Source organism: Cetorhinus maximus, chromosome 5 (genome assembly GCF_964194155.1).
Source record: "Cetorhinus maximus chromosome 5, sCetMax3.hap1.1, whole genome shotgun sequence".
Taxonomy (NCBI): domain Eukaryota; kingdom Metazoa; phylum Chordata; class Chondrichthyes; order Lamniformes; family Cetorhinidae; genus Cetorhinus; species Cetorhinus maximus.
This window is the reverse complement of record NC_135883.1, coordinates 168,814,463-168,837,862: the sequence shown is the minus strand read 5'-3', so window position 1 is coordinate 168,837,862 and position 23,400 is coordinate 168,814,463. Positions and strand designations below refer to the sequence as shown.

At 46.4% G+C, this 23,400-nt stretch overlaps 1 protein-coding gene across 1 annotated transcript in view; it reads left to right on the top strand.

The window, feature by feature from the left end:
• Positions 1–23,400, top strand: part of LOC144681151 (dynein axonemal heavy chain 8-like) — a 1,659,468-nt gene that overhangs the window by 59,625 nt on the left and 1,576,443 nt on the right. Inside the window, exon 4 of the mRNA XM_078542878.1 lies at positions 13,923–14,083. Coding sequence (XP_078399004.1) covers positions 13,923–14,083 — 161 coding nt within the window. The remainder of the gene's footprint in view (positions 1–13,922; positions 14,084–23,400) is intronic.

Genomic DNA, 23,400 nt, shown 5'->3' with positions numbered 1-23,400 from the left:
TGGCTGAACTTGTTCTCACACTGAACAATTTCTCCTTTAACTCCTCTCACTTCCTCCAAATAAAAGGTGTGGCTATGGGTACCCGCATGGGCCCCAGATATGCCTGTCTCTTTATGGGGTATGTGGAACATTCCTTGTTCCAGTCCTACTCCGGCCCCCTCCCACAACTCTTTCTCCGGTACATCGACGATTACTTCGGTGCTGCTTCATGCTCTCGTCGGGACCTGGAAAAATTTATTAATTTTGCTTCCAATCTCCACCTCTCCATCATTTTCACATGGTCCATCTCTGACACTTCTCTTCCCTTCCTTGACCTCTCTGTCTCAATTTCTGATGATAGACTGTCCACCAATATACATTACAAGCCTACCGACTCCCACAGCTACCTCGACTACAGCTGCTCACACCCCGCTTCCTGTAAGGACTCCATCCCATTCTCTCAGTTCCTTCGCCTCCGTTGCATCTGTTCTGATGACGCTACCTTCAAAAACAGCTCCTCTGACATGTCCTCCTTCTTCCTTAACCGAGGTTTTCCACCCACGGTCGTTGACAGGGCCCTCAACCGTGTCCGGCCCATATCCCGTGCATTCGCCCTCACGCCTTCTCCTCCCTCCCAGAAACATGATAGGGTCCCCCTTGTCCTCACTTATCACCCCACCAGCCTCCGCATTCAAAGGATCATCCTCCGCCATTTCCACCAACTCCAGCATAATGCCACCACCAAACACATCTTCCCTTCACCCCCCTGGCGGCATTCCGTAGGGATCGTTCCCTCCAGGACACCCTGGTCCACTCCTCCATCACCCCCTACTCCTCAACCCCCACCTATGGCACCTCCCCATGCCCCCGCAGAAGATGCAACACCTGCCCCTTCACTTCCTCTCTCCTCACCGTCCAAGGGCCCAAACACTCCTTTCAAGTGAAGCAGCATTTCACTTGCATTTCCCCTAACTTAGTCTACTGCATTCGTTGCTCCCAATGCGGTCTCCTCTACATTGGAGAGACCAAACACAAACTGGGCGACCGCTTTGCAGAACACCTTCGGTCTGTCCGCAAGAAAGACCCAAACCTTCCTGTCGCTTGCCATTTTAACACTCCACCCTGTTCTCTTGCCCACATGTCTGTCCTTGGCTTGCTGCATTGTTCCAGTGAAGCCCAACGCAAACTGGAGGAACAGCACCTCATCTTCCGACTAGGCACTTTACAGCCTTCCGGGCTGAATATTGAATTCAACAACTTTAGATCTTAAACTCCCCCTCCCCCCATCCCCACCCCGTTTCTCCCCCCTCCCTTTTTTTTCAATAATTTATATAGATTCTTCTTTTCCCACCTATTTCCATTATTTTAAATCTACAACTAATACTTTGTTAGTCTTTCCACCCCACCCCAACTAGAGCTGTACCTTGAGTATCCTGCCATCCATTCTTAACACCTCTTTGATCCTTTTATCTGTGACATCTTTTGATTATCTGCTCCTATCACTGCTTGCTTATCCCCACAACCACCCCACCCTTAACTTCTCTCTCCCCCCGCCCCCCACCTTAGACCAGCTTATATTTCACCTCTCTCCTAACTATACTTCAGTTCTGCCGAAGGGTCATGAGGACTCGAAACGTCAACTGTTTTCTTCTCCACCGATGCTGCCAGACCTGCTGAGTTTTTCCAGGTAATTCTGTTTTTGTTTTGGATTTCCAGCATCCGCAGTAGCTTTTAGCTTTTTGTTTTTATATATATATATATTTAATAGGCCTTTGACAGTTTGGCCCCACCCCCACTCGCTGACCTGAAAATTCTGCCCCATATTCCCACATTCTCTCCATACCCCTTGAAACCCCTAATATCCAAAAATGTATCTATTTCTTTCTTGAATATACTCAGTGACCATGCCTCCACAGCCTTCTGTGGTCGAGAATTCCACAGGTTGACCACCCTCTGAGTGAAGAAATGTTTCCTTATCTCAGTCCTAAATGGCCTGTCCAGTGTCCTGAGACTGTGACACCAGTTTCTAGGCTCCCCAACCAAGGGAAACATACTCCCTGCATCCAGCCTGTCTAGCCCTGTTAGGATTTTACAAGTTTCAATCAGATCCCTTCTCAGTCTTCTAAACTCAGTGAATATAGGCCGATTCGAACCATTCTCTCCTCATATGACAGTCCTGCCATCCCTGGTATCTGCCTAGTGAACCTTTGTTGCACTCCCTCTACGAGAAGCCTATCCTTTCTAAGGTAGGGAGACCAAAACCGCATGCAATACTCCAGGTGTGGTCTCAGCAAGGCCCTGTATAACTGTAGTAAGACATCCTTCCTTCTGAACTCAAATCCTCTTGCAATGAAGGCCAACATACCATTTGCCTTCCTGATTGTTTGCTGCACCTGCTCATTTACTTTCATTCACTGGTGTACAGGAAAACCCAGATCCTTTTGTGCATTTGCATTTCAGAATATATCACCATTTAAATAACAGAAACATAGAGAATTGGAGCAGGAGTAGGTCATTCGGCCCTTTGAGCCTGCTCCACCATTCATCATGATCATGGCTGATCATCCAACTCAATAGCCTGCTCCTGTTTCCTCCCCATATACTTTGATCCCTTTCGCACCAAGAGCTATATCTAACTCCTTCTTGAAAACATTCGTTTTGGCCTCAACTACTTTCTGTGGTAACGAATTCCATGGGCTCACCACTCTCTGGGTGAAGAAATTTCTCCTCACCACAGTCCTAAATGGTCTACCCCATATGCTCAGACTGTGACCCCTGGTTCTGGACACCCCCACCATCAGGAACATCCTGCATCTGCCCTGTCTAGTCCTGTTAGAATTTTATAGGTTTCGATGAGATCCCCCGTCATTCATATGAACTCCAGCGAATATAATCCTAAACGACTCAATCTCTCTTCATATGTCAGTCCCACCATCCCAGGAATCAGACTGGTAAACCTTCGCTGCACTCCCTCGAGAGCAACAACATCCTTCCTCAGATAAGGAGACCAAAACTGCACACAATATTCCAGGTGTGGTCTCACCAAGGCCCTGAATAATTGCATGAAGATATTCCTGTTCCTGTACTCGAGTCCTCTCACTGTGAAGGCCAACATACCATTTGCCTTCTTTTCCACCTGCTGCACCTGCACGCTTACCTTCAGGACACCCAGGTCTCGTTGCACATTCCCCTCTCTCAACTTATAGCCATTCAGATAATAACCTGCCTTCCTGTTTTTGCTACCAAAGTGGATAACCTCACATTTATCCACATTATACTGCATCTGCCATGCATTTACCCACTCACTCAGCTTGTCTAAATCACACCGAAGCATCTCTGCATCCTCCTCACAGCTGATCCTCCCACTCAGCTTTGTGTCATCTTCAAATTTGGAGATATTACATTTAGCTCCCTCATCTAAGTCATTAATATATATTGTGAATAGCTGGGGTCCCAGCACCAATCCCTGCGGTACCCCACTAGTCACTACCTGCCATTCAGAAAAAAAACCGTTTATTCCTACTCTTTGTTACCTGTCTGCCAACCAGTTTTCTATCCATCTCAGTACACTACCCCCAATCCCATGCACTTTAATTTTACACGCTAATCTCTTATGTGGGACTTTGTCGAAAGCCTTCTGAAAGTCCAAATAAATCACATCCACTGGCTCCCCCTCATCAACTCTATTAGCTGCATCCTCGAAAAATTCCAATAGATTTGTCAAGCATGATTTCCCTTTCGGAGATCCATGCTGAATCTGTCCGATTCTGCCACTGTTTCCAAGCGCTCAGCTATTAAATCTTTTATAATGGACTCTAGAATTTTCCTCACTCCCGATGTCAGGCTGACTGGCCTATAATTCCCTGTTTTCTCTCTATCCGCCTTCTTAAAAAGTGGGGTTACATTCCAATCTGATGGAACTGTTCCAGAGTCTATAGAATCTCGTAAGATGACCACCAATGCATCCGCTATTTCTCGGGCCACTTCCTTAAGTACTCTGGGATGGAGATTATTAGGCCCTGGGGATTTATCAGCCTTCAATCCTATCAATTTCCCCAACACCGTTTCCCTACTAATATTGATTTCTTTCAGTTCCTCCCTCTCACTAAACCCTGTGTTCCCCAACATTCCTGGTATGTTATTAGTGTCCTCCTTTGTGATGACAGAACCAAAGTATGTATCTAGTTGGTCAGCCATTTCTTTGTTCCCAATATAAATTCCCCTGTTTCTGACTGTAAGGGACCTACATTTGTCTTCACCAATCTTTTTCTCTTTACTTACCTATTGAAACTTGTACAGTCAGTTTTTATGTTCCCTGTAAGCTTACTCTCATACTCTATTTTCCCCTTCTTAATCAGTCCCTTGATCGTCCTTTGCTGAATTCTAAAGTGCTCCCAATCCTCAGGTCTGTTGTTTTTTCTGGCCAATTTGTATGCCTCTATTTTGGATCTAATACTATCTCTAATTTCCCTTGTAAGCCATGGTTTGGCCACATTTCCTGTTTTACTTTTGCGCCAGGCAGGAATAAAAAATTGTTAAATTTCACCCATGCGCTCTTTGAATATTTGCCATTGCCTATCTGCTGTCATCCCTTTAAGTAACGTTTCCCAATCCATCATAGCCAACTCGTGCCTCATACCATCGTAGTTTCCTTTATTAAGATTCAGGACCCTTGTCTCAGAATCAACTACGTCACTCTCCGTTTTGATGAAGAATTCTATCATATTGTGGTCGCTCATCCCCAAGGGGCCTCGCACAACTAGATTGCCAATTATTCCTTTCTCATTACACAATATCCGGTCTAGGATGGCCTGTTCTCTAGTTGGTTCCTCAACGTATTGGCCCAGAAAACCATCCCGTATACACTCCAGGAATTCCTCCTCTACAGTATTGTTACTAATTTGATTTGCCCAATCTATATGCATATTAAAGTCACCCATAATTACAGATGTTCTTTTATTGCATGCGTCTCTAATTTCCTGCTTGATGCCATTCCCAACCTCACCACTACAGTTTGGGGGTCTATATACAACCCCCACTAACGAATTTTGCCCCTTAGTGTTTCTCAGTTCGAGCCATACCAATTCCACATTGTCAGAGGTAATATCTTTCCTCACTATTGTGTTAATTCCCTCGTTAACCAGCAATGCAACTCCACCACCTTTTCTTTTTTGTCTGTCCTTCCTAAATACTGAATACCCCTGGACGTTCTCCCACCCCTGGTCACCCTGCAGCCATGACTCCGTAATCCCGACTATATCATACCTGTATTTATCTATTTGCATGGTTAATTCATCCACTTTATTGTGAATGCTCATCGCGTTAAGGCACAAAGCCTTCAGGCTTGTAATTTTAACATTACTTGTCCCTTTCCCACTATTTTTTACTGAGGCCCTGTTTGATTCTTGCCCTTGATTTCTCTGCCTATCACTTTTCTTATTCCTCTTTCTGTCTTTTGTTCTTGTCCTTGATTCCCCCTCCTCTGACTCCTTGTAATGGCTCCCATCCCCCTGCCATTTTAGCTTAAACCCTCCCCAACCACTTTAGCAAATATTTCCCTTAGGACATCAGTCCTGGTCCTGCCCAGATGTAACCCATCCAGTTTGTACTGGTCCCACCTCCCCCAGAACCGGTCCCAATGTCCCAGGAATCTGAAACCCTCCCCCTTACACCATCTCTTCAGCCATGTATTCATCTGATATTTCCTGCTATTTCTACTCTGCCTAGCAGGTGGCATTGGTAGTAATCCTGATATCACTACCCTTGAAGTCCTACTTTTCACCTTACTTCCTAACTCCCTATATTCTGCTTTTAGGACCTCATCCCTTCTTTTACCTATGTCGTTTGTACCAATGTGTACCACGACCACTTCAGAACATCCTGTAGCCACTCTGAGACATCCTTGACCCTAGCACCAGGGAGGCAACTTACCATCCTGGAGTCTCGATTGCGGGCACAGAAACACCTATCTATTCCCCTCACAATTGAATCCCGTATAACTATTGCTTTCCCATACATTTAACTCTCCCCCCCCCGCCCCCCGGAGAAGAAGAGCCAACGTGGTGCAACGAATTTGGCTGTTGATGCTTTCCCCTCAGAGGCCATTCCCCTCAACGGTATCCAAAGCGGTATATCTGTTTTGCAGGTGAATAGCCACAGGAGATTCCTGCACTACCTGCCTAGTCCTCTCCTGGTGGTCACTCATTCCTTTACTGCCTGTGGACTCTTAGCCTGCGGTGTGACCACCTTTCTATACGTGCTATCTACGATACTCTCTGCCTCGTGGATGCTCCACAGTGTCATAGCTGCCGCTCCTGCTCCGAAATCCGGGCTTCCAGGAGCTGCAGCTGGAGACACTTCCTGCACACATGCTGGCCCTGGGCACTGAAAATGTTCCCGGCTTCCCCCATAGAGCAGCAGGAGCACACCATGGCTTTGAGCTCTTCTGCCATAACTTACCCCTTTAAATTAAATTTAACCTTTTGTAAGACACTTAGTATCAATTACTCTAGGGCCCTTCTTCTCTGCTCCTCGTTGTTACAGAATATGGCCCTTACAAATGATGAATCACAAAATAAGACCTTAAAAACTATATGCAATAAAAGTAGTAAATACTTGCCCGACCGTACTCACAGTACTCAAAGGATCACCTCGTTCCCTCCTCACCGAACTCCAAAGCAGCACTCCAGTGCAGACTGTGATGCTGACTGCAGGACACTCTTCCCAGAATTCCTCACAGCGACACTGACTGCAGGATACTCTTCCTAGACTGCTTCACAGCGATGCTGACTGCAGGACACTCTTCCCAAACTGCTTCACCGCGATACTGATTGCAGGACACTCTTCCCAGGCTACTTCACCGCAATGCTGACTGCAGGACACTCTTTGCAGACTGCTTCACAGCAATGCTGACTGCAGGACACTCTTCGCAGACCCTGCCTTTCTGTTCTTCACACCGAAGCGTATAACTTCACATTTATCCACGTTATACTGCATCTGCCATGACTTTGCCCACACACACACACACACACAACTTGTCTAAATCGCCCTGAAGCCTCTTCGCATCCTCCTCACAATTCACAACCCTGCCCGGTTTAATGCTGTCAGTAAATTTGGAAATATTGCATTTGGTCCCCTCATCCAAGTCATTTATATATATTGTGAATAGCTGGGGCTCTGATCCCTATAGTACTATTCACCGCCTGCCACCAGGAAAAAGACCCAATCATTTCCGCTCTCTGTTTCTGGTCTGTCAGCCAATTCTCAATCCATGCCAGCATATTACCGCCAATCTGATATGCTTTCATTTTGCTCACTAGCCTCTTATGTGGGACCTTATCAAAGGCATTTTGAAATCCAAATACACCACATCTACTGGTTCTCCCTTATCCATTCTACTAGTTACGCCCTCAAAAAACCCCAGTAGATTAGTTAAGCATGATTTCCCTTCCATAAATGCATGCTGACTTTGTCCAACCCTGTTAATGCTTTCCGAGTGTTCTGTTACCACATCTTTTATAATAGACTCTAGCATTTTCCCCACTACTGATGTTAAGCTAACTGGCCTGTAATTTTCTGTTTTTTCTCTCCCTCCTATATTAAATAGTGGGGTTACATTTGCTACCCTCCAACCTGTAGTAACTGCTCCAGAGTCTATAGAATTTTGGAAGATGACCACCAATGCATCCAATATTTCCAGGGCCATTTCCTTTAAGTACTCTGGGATGTAGGCTATCAGGCCCTGGGGATTTTTCAGCCTTTAATCCCATTAATTTCTCTAGCACCATTTTTTTTACTAATACTCATTTTCTTCATTTCCTCCCTCTCACAAGCCCCTTGGCTCTCTAACATTTCTGGGAAATTATTTGTGTCCTCTTTTGTGAAGGCAGAACCAAAATATGTGTTCGATTCTTCTGCCATTTCTTTGTTCCCCATTATAATTTCCCCTGTTTCTGACTGTAAGGGACCTACGTTTGTCTTCACTAATCTTCTTCTCTTTACATATTTTTAGAAGCTTTTACAGTCAGTTTTTATGTTCCTTACAAGTTTACTTTCATACTCCATTTCCCCCTTCTTGATCAATCATTTTGTCCACTTTTGCAGGATTCTAAACTGCTCTCAATCCTCAGGCTTGCTGCTATTTTGGCAATTTTATATGTTCTCCTCTTTGGATCTAATACTATCCCTAATTTATTTTGTAAGCCATGGTTGAGCCACCTTTCCTGTTTTATTTTTGCGCCAGACAGAAATGAATAATTGTTGTAATTCATGCATATGCTCCTTAAATATTAGCCATTGCCTATCCACTGCCAACCCTTTTAGTAAGGTTCCTCAATCCATCGTTGCCAACTCATGCCTCTTACCGTGGTAGTTCCCTTTATTTAGATTCTGGACCCTAGTTTCGGATTCAACCTCTTCACTCTCCATCCTAATGAAAGTTCTATCATTTTATGGTCACTCTTCCCCAAGGAACCCCACACAAGAAGATTGTTAATTAATCCTTTCTCATTGCACAATACCCAGTCTAGGATAGCCTGCTCTCTAGTTGATTCATCAGTGTATTGGTCTAAAAAACCATCACATACACACTCCAGGAAATCCTCCTCCACAGTATTATTGCCAGTTTGGTTTGTCCAATCTTTGTTTAGATTAACGTCACTCTATATGCAGATTAAAGCCATCCGCTATGTCATTACACCCTCTTAATCAATCTCTTGGTCCTCCTTTGCTGAATTCTAAATAGCTCCCAATCCTCAGGCTTACTACTTTTTCGAGCAACTTTATATTACTCCTCTTTGGATCTAATACTATCCTTAATTTCTTTTGTTGGCCATGGTTGGACCACTTTTCCTGTTGTGTTTTTGCACCAGAAAGGGATGTATAACTGTTGCAATGCATACATTTGTTCCTTAAATGTTAGCCATTGCCTATCCACCATCATGCCTTTTAATGAAGCTCCCCAATCTACCTTATGCAACATGCAACTCATACCTTCGTAGTTTTATTTCTTTAGATTTAAGACCCTAGTTTCAGATCAGACTTTCCACCTAATCACTTTCCTTCACTTTCCATCCTAATGAAGAGTTCTTTCATGTTATGGTCACTGTTCCCTAAAGGATCCCACACAACAAGATTATTAATTAACCCCTTTTCATTGCACAATACCAATCTAGGATAACCTGTTTGCTAGTCATTTCCTCAACATACTGGTCTAAAAAACCTCTCGGGCACACTGCAGGAATTCATCTTCCACTGCATTATTGCTAATCTATATGTAGATTAAAGTCACCCATGATTACTGCAGCACCCTTGTTACAGGCATCTCTAATTTTCTGTTTAATGCAGTCTCCTACCTTATCACTACTGTCTGGAGGCCTATAGACAACTCCCACTAATGTTTTCCACCCCTTGTTGCTTCTTAGCTCCACCCAGACTGACTCTACATCTAGATTTTCTGAGCCAGTCTCCTCTCTCACTATCACACTGATTTCATCCTTAACTAACAGCGCCATGCCACTTCCTTTTTCTTTTGGCCTGTCCTTCCTAAATATCGAGTACCCTTGGATATTCAGTTCCCAGCCTTGGTCACTCTGCAGCCATGTCTCCATAATCGCAATCAAAACATACCCATTTATATCTATTTGCAACTTATTGCAAATGCTCTATGCATTCAGATAGAGTGCCTTTAAGACTTGTCTTTTTAACATTTTTGCACGTCATTTTTTGTACTATTGCCCTATTTGCTACTAGCCCCTGTTTCCTCTAGCTTCCGCTTTTGCTTTCTACTTTTCTGTCTTTCATTCCTATCTTTGTTTCCCTCTCTTGTATTTCCCTGCTCGGGTTCCCATCCCCCTGACAGTCTAGTTTAAACACTCCCCCACAGTATTCGCAAATACCCCTCCGATGATATTGGTCCCAATCCTGCTGGGGTGCAACCCGTGCAGCTTGCGCGGTCGCCTCTTCAACCTATCAGTCCCAATGCCTCAGGAATCTAAATCGCTCCCTTTGGGGAGTCAGGAGGTGAGTTACTCGCTGCAGGATTCCGAGCCTCTGACCTGCTGCTGTTGCCACGGTATTTATATGGCTAATCCAGCTCAGTTTCTGGTTAATTCCAACCCCCAGGATGTTGATAGTGGGGGATTCAGCAATGATAATGCCATTGAATGTCAAGGGATGATGGTTAGATTCTTTCTTGTTGGAGATGGTCATTGCCTGGCACTTATGTGGCGCATCAACTCTGGACGCCATGAAGTCTCATTGCAAACATAGGCAAGGAAACCTCCTGCTGATTACCATGTACCACCCTCCCTCAGCTGATGAATCAGTGCTCCTCCATGTTGAACATCACTTGGAGGAAGAACTGAAGGTGGCAAGGGCGTAGCATGTACTCTAGGTGATGGGCTTCAATATCCATCACCAAGAATGGCTCAGTAGCACCACTACTTACTGAACTGGCTGAGTCCTAAAGGACATAGTTGCTAGACTGGGTCTGTGGCAGGTGGTGAGGGAACCAACAAGAAAGAAAAACATATTTGATCTCATCCTCATCAACCTGCCTGGTGCAGATCCACCTGTACATGACAGTATCGGTGGGAGTGACTACCAAACAGTCATTGCGGAGACAAAGTCCCACCTTCACATTGAGGATAGCTTCCATCGTGCTGTATGGTACTACCACCGTGCTAAATGGGATAGATTTTGAACAGATCTAGCAACTCAAGATCTATGAGGCTGTGGGCCATCAGCAGCATCCAAAATGTACTCAAATACAATCTGTAACCTCATCACCCAGCATATCCCCCACTCTACCATTACCATCAAGCCAGGGGATCAACCCTGGTTCAATGAACAGTGCAGGAGGAAATGCCAGGAGCAGCACCAGGCATACCTAAAAATGTGTGGCCAACCTGCTGAAGCTACAACACAGGACTGCTTTCTCAAGGGCAACTAGGGTTGGGCAAAAAATGCTGGCCAAGCCAGCAAAGCCCATATCCCGTGAATGAATTAAAAAAAAACAGAGACAGGTAATAAACACTGGCCTTGCCAGTGACAGCTACATCCCATGAATGAATTAAAAAATTACAGTTGCTCCCATTACAATTAATACAAACTCTTAAAATTCCTTTTCAAACATTCTTAAAAATAATTATAGATTGAACAGAGCTTGTGAAGAAATGTGCTAACAAAAAAGCTCCCAACCTCGTGGATTCAATGCAGTGATGCCAGCTGCTGCTCAAGCTCTGAAACTTGTGTGTATTTACACTGCTGCAGATTGTGCTTGAGACGTATGACGTATGCTTCCTCAGAACGCACATTCGATTCCTCGGCCTCCTTCCATTTCATATCCTCCTTCACCATTGAAGGGTCTGTGGGAGGTGAAAGACATGAATTAGAACTAGCATTAATGTCGACATTGTGCAGAAGTTCACATTTCAGTTGGTGGTGACAGCAATTCAACGTTATTGATTGCTATGTGCCAAGTGGCAGTCTGTTATCTATTTCTGCAACTAGGTAGCTGTGAGACCCCGATCTTTGGATTGCCCATGGGCTTCAGAACCCTGCTGATCTCCAAGACCTCTTCCCCTGTGGTGGCCAGGATGGCTTTTACTGAGTGGCCAACCTCAGTTCCCTACATCTCCCTGGAGTTGTGCACTATACCCTCTTTTCCTGCATGGAGAGAAAGCAGAGAATTGAGACTGCACTTAGATGAGGATGAGTTTAAGTGCAGGATGTTCAAACATGAATATGAGGAATTAGCTCAAGAGAAAATAATGAGTGGAGTTTGCACTGTGTGTTGATCAGTGGAGTATTGTGCAGTCGAACGCTGAAGACGTCAGAGTGGCTTGCGAGTGGCTCACTATTCACATATCCTGCCCTCATGAGGTCATTGAACCTCGTGGCAGTGAGTACAGCTACAAAGGACGCATTTCTGCTGTTCACTGCTTCTGCCACTTCCATGCCACTTGAGCTGTTGAATCTGGCCTCTTCCTACCTTCCCAGGCCTTTTTTTCCATGTTTGTCCTTCCTGAGACCTGAAGAACCAATGTAGAATTCAGCCGTTCTGACCTCAGTCGAGGTCCCTTTTAGTAGAAATCCAATACAATTCCTTCTTCAGTCCTTCAGGGTTGAGGATGACTTGTTTCCACATCATTTTGGTGGGTTTTGAGATGGCTGATAAGTCCAATCTGGCTGATAAGTCTGTGATCTGCAGACGCCGTCACATGTGGGGCAGGTGGTGATTGGGGATCAGTTATATGACACATGTCAAGAGTGTGATTGAATACTCTCCACTTGCCTGGATAAGTGCAGCTCCCACAACGCTCAAGAAGCTTGACACCATCCAGGACAAAGCAGCTTGCTTGATTGGCACCCCATCCACAAACATCCACTCCTTCCACCACCAACGTACAGTGGCAGCCATGTGTTCCATCTACAAGATGCACTGCAGGAACTCACCAAGGCTCCTTAGACAGCACCTTCCAAACCCACAACCGCTACCACCTAGACAGGTGGGAACACCACCACCTGGAAGTTACCCTCCAAGCCACTCACCACCCTGACTTAGAAATATATTGCCGTTCCTTCACTGTCACTGGGTCAAAATCCTGGAACTCCCTCCCTAACAACACTACCTACACCACATGGACTGCAACGGTTCAAAAAAGCAGCTCACCTACACCTTCTCAAGGCCAGTTAGGATGGGCAATAAATACTAGCCTAGCCAGGGAGGCCCAAATTCCCCAAATGAATAGAGAAACTGAGTTGCTCGGAGGTTTGTGCACCAATGTCTCGATTTTCCTTTAGCATTTTCCCAGCATCGTCTCCCTGTGTTTGGTGACTTCCCGAGTGAACCTTTCTCTATATTGTTCAGACACAAACCTGGGACTTCCATGAGTAAACAGGATGTTTGACCTCTTCAGGGATGCACTGAGGACACCCATACAGCGTTTCCGCTGTCCTCCCGAGAGTCTCCTGCTATGGCCAAGTTCCAATGGAGCAGTTACCTTGGGAGTATTGTTTCAGGCAAATGGGTCACATGTCCTGCAAGGCAGAGCTGGCTCTGAGTGATTAGCACCTCAATGTTGGGCATGTTGGCTTGGGAGAGGATGCTGTGGTTGGATTGCATTTATTGCCACTGGATTTGGAATATCTTGTGATGATACTTCTCCAATGCTTTGAGGTGCATGCTGTATGTTGTCCAAGCCTCCGAAGCATGGGGATCATTGCTGTCTGGTAAACCATGACTTTAGTCTTGGATTTGAGATCGTGGACCTTAAATACTCTTTCTTTCAGTTGGCCAAAGGCTGAGTTGGGACTCTGGAGATGACAATGAATTTTGTCAGCTATGTCTGCCTTCATTGAGAGGTGATAGGTGCAAGTTGTCATTGCACCTGCATTGTGATTGGTTGACAAACCTGGAAACGCATGCTCACCATGACTGAGTTAAACAACATTGGCAAAGCCTGCTTCACAGAGAAATAGGTTCCTCACCAGATGCTGCAACTCCCCTCCATCCTCTCCCCTTGCAAATTGGTCAGCTTCATTATAATGTTGCCTTTTGTATTCAAATCTGTGCACCAAATTTTAGGAAAGATATTGCAGTTTTGGAGTGGATGCAAAGGAGATTCCCAGGGATGAGGGACTTCAGCTATGTAGAAAAGCTGTGATTGTTAAGAAGGTTAAGGGGATATTTATTCCAAATTATGAGATGTTTCAAATTATGTACAGTTTTTGTGGAGTAAGTAAGGGCAGTTTGGTTCTACTGACAACAGGATCGTTAACCAGAGGGCGTAGAATTAAGACAGTTGGCCAAAGGACCAATGGAGAGGTGAGGACATTTTTTTTGATGTCAGAAGTTGTTATCATCTGCAGTGCATTGCCTGAAAGGAATGGAAGCAGACTGAATGACTTTCCTGTCCTCTATGATTCTATATTTTCTTAAGGTACAAAAACAAGTCTTGAAAAAGCTGTCGTGCTGAAGAGCGAGAAGGTTGATCTTTCTCAGCTGCTTTCATACGAGCAAGTAAAAGCTGCAGTGTCAAACCCAGAAACGATTTTACAGCTTGAAAATTTACTTTTGATGTGGCACAATCAACTAGAACAGGTCCGTGTTTAATGAAATAATAAATTTAACAAGATTAATTTTTCATTTTCCCCTTTATGCACCACAGAAATACCTGTGTTTTCCGGAGATGATCTTATATTGCTATTTGTCAGTTTGCTTTGTCTTATAAGTAATGTTTCAAACTTATATTCTGATTTCCCATCTAAGTCTTGACTTTGTAAATCTGATGTCACGCTGGCCCAATTGTACTTGCAACCCCAGGTCATGGGTGAGCCTTAAAGATTTTTTACAACATAAGCTTTGCCTCTCATTTGACTGCTACTGGAAGAGCTTTATCAGTGAGCTTGACCTGCAGAGCTTTTCTCTGTGGATCACAAATCTGGCAAGGGAAGGACTCTTAAAGGCCTTCACCTCAACAAAAATTAATAGCTGAAAATTTGCTGTTCATAGGATCCCACATGAAACTTTTGAGCAACCCTTTGTTGCTAAAGAATTGGAGTTTCTGATCAAAAAGATTTTCTCCTTTTGGTTGGAGTTTCTGATCAAAAGGGTTGCTCCTTTTGGGGCTAACGTCCAACTTTTGGTCACTTGGCTCCTTCATATTTGGCTGAAATAAGGAAATGGACCACTATTATCAGGAACGAAGTTAAGGTATTTGTACTTAGTACTTCTTAGAATCTTGGTAATGCCAGGGATTAGGAGCTTCTGTGGAATTTAACAGTATGAGGTCATTATAACTTTTAACTCTATTTCCCACCTGGCAGCTAAGAAGTTTGAGAAGCTTCTACACAAAAAATAGATAAGAATGCAGGGGTCTAGATGCATGATAAAGCTGTGCCAGTTTGTTGCTTTGCAGGCAGCACATCAACTTTGTGTTACCTGTTGTTCTCTTGATTACTGCGCACAGCTAGCACACGCTACATTGTTCATTGGCTGCATCTTAAATGAGAGGCACATTGTGGCTGCAGGAGTCTTTTCAAAAGAAGTGTCCTGGGAAAGAGTGATAAATGGCTGACTGTGCTAGACACTATCCACTAAGGTTTTCATATTGTGCACTGGAGGTCTTGATGGAAGCAGTGGAACTTAGGAGAGAAGTCTTGAATCCACATTGGGAAAGGAGGTCTTCAAGACTCTTACTCAGGACGCTGTGGGAAGACATAATGTTAGAGGTCATTGTCAGAAGAGCTCCTCCTCAAACATGGATTCAGTGCATGGAGAATTTCAATTATTTCACAAGTTCATCTTCAAATGGCTTATCCTAGCAAATGCACCAATAGCTGAACCACTGCTCAGCTCACTACACCTCATCACTCACCTACCAACAATCTCCAATTGCTCACCAGAGGGGGGCCAATGTGCCACTCGGTTCTCCGATGCCTGCCTTGCTGCCCTCCTGGAAGAGGTGTCAAACTATTGGGAGGTGTTGTTTCCGGAGGATGGGAGGAGGAGGGCCCCCCACATGACCAGGCAGGCATGGCAGGAGGTGGCGGAGGCTGTAAGCTCTCAAGATGCTGTGCGGCGCACAGGAACACAGTGCAGTAAGTGCTTCAATGATTTATTGCGCTCTGGAAGGGTGAGCACCATGTGGGCCTTGGTCATTTTACCCAGCAGGTAGCCTTAGCCTTTGAGGCCCCCCCCCCCACCCCATGTCTTATTGTCGTTACTGCATTGGGAATTTGGCGCACGCTGGGTGGGCAAACAGATAGTGACCATGCTTACATCAGCCTTAGTGGTTGAGGAGAAGATGGGTTCTCCCCGCAGCATATGTTGGTGTTTGTCACATTTGAGTAGTCTGGGGGCAACCTGCAGGCAGCTAGACACACACTCAGAACTCCAACACATGTCTTATTGATGGTGATGAGATGGTGGAAGGGGAGCCTCAAGGTGTCGTGGCCAAGAGCCATCTGCTGGCCTTGGCGCTGCACCTAGTTGCACCTCCTTGCCATGGGCGCTAAGACCTGTGTATTATTCAAAGTGATGGACGCCGAATGTGTCCAAGGTGGCCGTTGGGGGAGGGGGTTGGGAACAGCCGTACTATTTTCTGGGGACTGATCACCAGTAGCATGGACAGGAGCCGCTGGAGGCCTCAGATTGGCCACTGTGGTTGGGGTGTGGCATGTGCGTGCAAAGTACATGAAAAATCAGCCCCAGTAAATCCTCTTCTCTGTTCTGTAGGCACAGACCGAACACAATCTCAGGGAGCGCCAGAGGACTGGTGGTGGGCACGTCATGCTCCAGCACCTCACCACCTACGAGGAGCAGGCCATGGAGCTGGGGAGAAGGCAGGCGGCCAGGGCGGCAGGTGGCGGTGAGGCTGGGGTGCAGTGGCCAGGTGCTTAATGGCCACAGTCCAATCCACTCTGTCTCCCCACCATCCAAAGCACTGATGATTGCTGCAATCATTAATGCTGCAACACTGCTCATTCACAGACAGATACAGTCAGACGTGTGGGTCAGCTGTACTATCTTCTGGGGACTGATCACCAGTAGTGTGGACAGGAGCCGCTGGAGTCCTCAGATGGGCCACTGTGGTTGGGGTGCGACGTGCACGTGCAGAGTACATGAGCGATCAGCCCAATAAATGCTCTTCTCTGTTCTGCAGGCAAAAACGGAGAACAATAGCCAGGAGTGTCTGCAAACTGGTGGTGGGCACGCCGTGCTGCAGCACCTCGCCACTTATGAAGAGCAGGCCATGGAGCTGGGGAGGAGGCAGGCAGCCAGATCGGCAGGTGTCGGCGAGGCTGGGGTGCGGCAGCCAGGTATTAGAGGGCCACAGTCCCATTCACTCTGTCTCCCCACCATCCAAAGCACTGATGATTGCTGCACTCGTGAATGCAGCAACACTGCTCATTCACAGACTGATACAGTCAGACGTGTGGGTCATACACTAAGGTCCCTCGGCCCCTTGAGGATGCGCGTCTCTAGCACCTTCCAAAGTCACCTTATCCCATTTGTGACCACTATCCCCATGGCCTAACATGTCATGGCATCGCTGCTGCACATCCAAAGACTTATATCATCTTAGGAGGGTTTGTACCTCCACCACCCTTTCAGCCAGTGCGTCCCACATTACTCTGTCTCAGCACCTCACCTGTCAACCTCATGGCACTCAACTTAAATAAATACCACCACGTTAGTCATCTCCGCGCCAAGGGGAAATGTTGCCTTCTCTCCACCCATTCTATGTCCCTCATAATGGTATGAAGGTCAATAATGTGACCTGTCAATCTCCTGTGCTCCACGGCAAATGTCGCAAGTGTATGCAATGTTCCCTCATAACTCAAACTCTCCAGGTCAGCATGCATCCAGGTCAGGAACCTCTGCACTCTCCCCACTTCAATGCCATCCCTCCCATGAAGCGCAGGTCACAAGTAAACGCAGAAGTGTAGATGTGGCCTCGATAGCGTTTTCTGCGCTTGCAACATGATCTCCCTTTTCCTACATTCTATTCCTGAGCTAATAAAGGCAAGTTTGGCTTTGACCTTGTTAAACACCTTATGTTCCTGTTCTGCTACCTTAACGGGTCTGCCCAGCAAGGTCCCTGTAATCGTCGTGACTTCCCACGGTCCTACCATTACTCATGTATTCCCATACCTTGTTTGTCTTGCCCAAGTGCTTAACCGCACACTTATCCACATAACATTCCATGTGGCACTCCTTAGGCCATCTGACCAGCCTGTCTTTATGCACGTGTAATGTTTGGCCCTCCTCTTGACTATTTATCACCCCACCAATGTTTGTCTCCTTAGGTTCATGAAGGATGAGCGCATTACGATGCTCGGGGGGGAAAGTGATGAAAGGTGTTACTGACTGAACACTAACTGATGTCCTTGTTGTTAATTTCAGCATCACCACCGCATGGCCGCCACCAACAAGTCCAGAGCACCCCCCTCCACACCTGAGGGCCAACACTTACAACTTGCGTCACATCATTTCAGCAAGCCAGGCACCACCGCAGCGACAAACACATCAGTGGGGATTATGATGTCGGCTAGTGTCCCGGGGCACAGTGGAGAAGGCACTTCACAATCGCTGGAGGAGATAGCACTGACAGAGAGTGCCTATGGCGCCAGCAGCCGGAGGACTGCGGGGGACCAGGCACATGCTGAGTCGGGCAGTGATGATGTGCCTCTGGAGATGTCAGCAATGCAGCAGCTGCAGGACAAGCGGCAGGGTGCGCGGGAGCATCTGACAGGGTTGTATGAGGGTGTGCTTCACTTGGTCTTTGTGGTGGAGGAATCCAAGCAAAGTGTCAGTAATGGCATGAACCTCAAGACAGAGCTTCAGGCTTCCTCCATCGAGAGATTGGCGACTCTCAGGGAGAGGGGCTTCCAGCAGATTGAGAATCTTCTGATTGGGTTAGGCTCTGACCTGCAAGGCCTCACAGCACTAATGGCCACAGGCAATGTGGGAGATGTTCTGGGCACCAAATGTCGCAGCTCGGTGCCCATCCACCTATGGTGAGCAGGGAGGTCCAATGTGACCTCATGTCGGCACAGCAGCTGCCTGTCGTCGCTGCGAGCTCCTCTCAGGGCGCTCTGGATGAGGGCAGCAGCTCCTCCGCCCCTCTGCCAGTGACCGTTGCATCCATTGAGGCTGTGATAACTAGGGAGGTGCCAGTTCTGGAACTGGCCACTCCCTCCCAGGCGGGGCCAGCACAGGCTCCATGAGCCAGAAGACGGCCGCCAAGGTCATCGAGGCCAACAGGAGTGCAGAGTCAGCAGGCTGTCTGACCAGCCACTCCGAGCGATGGGGCAGCAACAAGACGTAGCACCCGCAAACGTAAGCATAAGGTACGTTAGGCACTCCATGGATTTGTCACTGGTGATTTTGTGTTGGCCCTAGATTAGGGAATATTTCATTATGTGTGTCAGAGCGACGTTTGTTGTTTATTTTGGTGGCAATAAAGTCCACTTTTCTGACCATGGCTGAGGGTGTTTCCTTTGTGCTGCATTTGTATGTTTCACAGACGTATCAGGAGTGTTTGAGTGGACATTGATGTTTCTGTACTAAGCCCTTAGTTGCATCTGATGAGGTGGAAGATGTTGCACCTAAGTGCCACGTGTGGAAGTGCCAGGCAATGCTGGTCTTGCTGATCGACGTGTGTGGAGCTAGCTGAAGGGTCGTTGGATTAAAGTGTCCCGGATGTCCCTGCCTCCTTGGTGTAGTAGCTGGTCGGCGTGCTGCCCCTCATCATTGCTCCATGCTTCCTCATCCTTTGAGCCACTGCTGGATTCATCATTTGTAGCCTCATCCACTGCGTCAAGGTCTTCATTATCAACTGCATCCTCCCTTTCCAGCGCAAGATTGTGCAGAGCGCAGCACGCTACCACTATCACAGAGACGCGATCTGGGGGGTACTGGAGTGCGCCCCTTGAGCGGTCCAGAAAACAGAAGCGCATCTTGAGAAGACTGATGGCTCTCTCCACCACAGCCATTGCGGTGCCGTGGCTCCTACTGTAGCACTCCTCAGCTTCTGTTCTTGGATGGCGGAGAGGTGTCATGAGCCACCTTCTGAGCGGATAACCCTTATTACCCACCAGCCAACCATCCAGCCGAGCCGGAGCACTGAAGAGCACTGGCACCTGGGAGAGTCTGAGGATGTAGGCATCGTGGGAGCTGCCTAGTTACCTCGCACAAATTTGCAGAATCTGCATCCTGCGATCACACACTATCTGCATGTTCATGGAGTGGAAGCCCTTCCTGTTGACGAAGGCACCGGGCTCACCTGCTGGCGCCTTGATGGCCACATGTGTACAGTCGATTGCACTCTGGACTCGGGGGAAGCCAGCAATGGCCGTGAAGCCTCTGGCTCGCTGTGCCTGACTTGCCTGGTCGCAGCGGAAGTGGATGAAGGTCAAGGCCCGTCTGAGCAGAGTGTCTGTAACCTGCTTGACTCAAGTGTGGACAGCTGATTGGGAGACACCGCAAAGATCACTCACTGAGCCCTGGAAGGAGCCAGATTCACAGAAGTGGAGGGCAACTGTGACCTTCAGAGCCGCTGGCATGGGGAGTCCACCCACACAGTTAGGGGAGATCTCAGGGCCAATCATCTGACAGATATAGTTCATTGTCCCCCTTGACAGTTGGTGCCTCCTTTGGCACTGCACCTCAGTCATATTGAGGTAGCTGCTTCGCCGCCTGTACACCCTGGCAGCAGGATAGTGGAGTCTTCTGCGGCCTCTTCCACCTTGGACAACCTCTTGGCCCTGCGCCCCTTGTGCCTGCGCCTGGCCTCCCAAAGGTGGCTCCCCTGGAGGCTGATTGTCCACTCCTGCCCTCCTCCTTAGTCTATCCCTCCCTTCCTCCTCAGAGGAGCTGCCTCCAGTGGAGATGTCAGAACCCATACCCAGGCTAAATGGAGGCCTCTGGAAAGCTGCAGGCCCGATAAATATTACCGTCTGCAGCCTGCTGAGCTGAAGCTTCAAAGTACAGAGAAAAACTATTGGAAATCGATCTGAACTGGTAACAAGCACACAGGCAAGTTTAAAACACTTTCTGCAATAAATACTTCAGATAAAACATTAACAACCCCCCTGAGCCCACATATCTCGCCCGTGGATGAGGTTTGTTAAAAAATCAGTTACCCGCCTGCCCGTTGGGCCCATGCGCTGAGGCGAAGATCGCACGGGCTCCTCAAAATCTGCGTAGGTTGCCGAGTTAAGGTCCTTAACAAGGCCTTTATTTAATGGCGGGCGCGCGTCGAGCTTCATAGCGTGCCCACCCAGCTAAATATCGTGATGCCGCGCGGTGACGTCGGGACGTTCGCTCGATATCAGCGCGCGACATTTTAAGTGCTGACGTGCGGGCTCCGCCACCCACACGTCAGCCATAAAATTCCACCCATTGTGTTTTACATTCAAAAAAGCAGCAAATAGGGTAAAAGGGGGAAAAAATGGTAAAAAGGCAAAATTAATGGCTCTTTACTTAAATGCACGTAGTATTCAGAACAAAATTAATGAATTAACAGCACAAATAGAGGTTAATGGTTATGATCTTATAGCCATTACGGAGACATGGTAACAAGAAGATCAAAGCTGGGAACTAAATATTGAGGGGTATGTCACTTTTTGAAAGGGCAAGCAGGAAGGAAAGGGTGGTGGGGTAGCTTCATTAGTACGAGATGGAATAAGTACAATAGCAAGAAGTGACCTTAGATCGGAAGATGTGGAATCCATATGGGTGGAGTTAAGAAATAACAAGGGGAAGAAGACATTGGTGGGAGTAGTCTATAGGCCCCCTAACAGTAGCTATGCTGTAGGACAGAGAATAAATTGGGAGATAATGAAGACATGTAAAAAAGTCAGTATATTAATTATGGGTGACTTTAATCATCATGTAGGTTGGGAAAATCAAATTGGCAGAGGTAGCCATGAGCAAGAATTCATAGAGTGTATTCAGGACTGTTTCCTAGTACAATATGTTGTGGATCCAACCAGAGATCAGGCTATTTTGGATCTGGTAATTTGTAATGATGCAGGTTTAATAAGTGATCTCAGAGTAAAAGATCGCTTAACAGACAGTGACGATAACATGGTGGAATTTAGCATTCAGCTTGAGAGTGAGAAACTTAGTCCGGAAACAACTGCGCCAAACTTAGATAAGGGTAATTACAAAAGGAATGAAGGCAGAGTTGGCTGGAGTGGACTGGGAAAGGAGTTCAGCAGAAAAGGCGGTTGGTGAACAATGGCAGACGTTTAAGAAAATAGTTCATGACTCACAACAAAGATATATCCAGTGAGGAAGAAGGATTGTGGGAAAGGGATAAACCAACCATGGTTAACCAAGGAAGTTAACGATAGTATCAAAGTGAAAGAAAAAACATACAATGTGGCAAAGATTCGTGGTAAGCCAGAGGATTGGGAAAGTTTTAAAAACCAACAGAAAATAATAAAGAGGGAGAAAATAAACTTTGAGGGTAAACTAGCAAGTAATGTAACAACAGATAGTAAGAACTTCTTTAAATATATAAAAAGGAAAAGAGAGGCCAAAGTCAATATCGGCCCCTTAGAGAATGAGGCTGCAGAAATAATATTGGGGGACCAGGAAATGGCAGAGGAGTTGAATAAATACTTTGCATCAGTCTTCATGGTAGAAGACACTAATAGCATACCAAGAATACTAAATAAACGTGGGCAAAAAGGGGGGAGGAAATGAATACAATAACTATCACTGGAGAAAAAGTACTAGGAAAACTAATGAGGCCAAACGCCGATAAGTCACCTGGACCTGATGGGTTGCATCCTAGGATATTAAAGGAAATACCTGCAGAGATACTGGATGCACTGGTAGTAATCTTCCAAGAATCCTTAGATTCTGGAAAAGTCCCAGAGGATTGGAAAACTGCCAATGTAACACCCTTATTCAAAAAGGGAGGGAGACAAAAAACAAGTGACTATAGGCAAGTTAGCTTAACGCCTGTCATTGGGAAAATGTTGGAGTCTATTATAAAGGATGTAATAGCAGAGCATTTAGAAATGCATAATGCCTTTTTTTTTCCCGTTCTTTAAAAAAGGCTGCAAAAGTAAACCAGGTAATTACAGGCCAGTGAGCCTGACATCAGTAGTAGGTAAATTATCGGGAGGTGTTCTGAGAGATCGGATATATAATTATTTGGACAGCCAAGGGCTGATTAAGGATAGTCAGCATGGCTTTGTGCGTGGTAGGCCGTGTTTAACGAACCTTGTAGAGTTTTTCGAGGAGGTTACCAAGAAAGTAGGTGAAGGAAAGGCTGTGGATGTTGTCTACATGGACTTTAGTAAGGCCTTTGACGAGGTCCCACATGGGAGGTTAGTTCAGAAGGTTCAGACACTTGGTATCCATGGAGAGGTTGTAAACTGGATTCGAAATCGGCTGTGTGGGAGAAGACAGAGAGTGGTAGTGGATGATTGCTTCTCAGACTGGAGGTCTGTGACTAGTGGTGTGCCTCAGGGATCTGTGCTGGGACCATTGTTGTTTGTTGTCGACATCAATGATTTGGATGATAATGTGGTGAATTGGATCAGCAAGTTTGCTGATGACACTAAGATTGGAGGCGTTGTGGACAGCGAGGAAGGCTTTCAAAGCTTGCAGAGAGATCTGGACCAACTGGAAAAATGGACCAGAAAATTGCAGATGGAATTTAATGCGGAAAAGTGTGAGGTGTTACATTTTGGAAGGTCAAACCAAGGTAGGACATACACAGTAAATGGTAGGGCACTGAGGAGTGCGGAGGAACAAAGGGATCTGGGAGCTCAGATACATAATTCCCTGAAAGTGGCGTCACAAGTAGACAAGGTTATAAAGAAAGCATTTGGCATACTGGCCTTCATAAATCAAAGTATTGAGTATAGGAGTTGGGATGTTATGATGAGGCT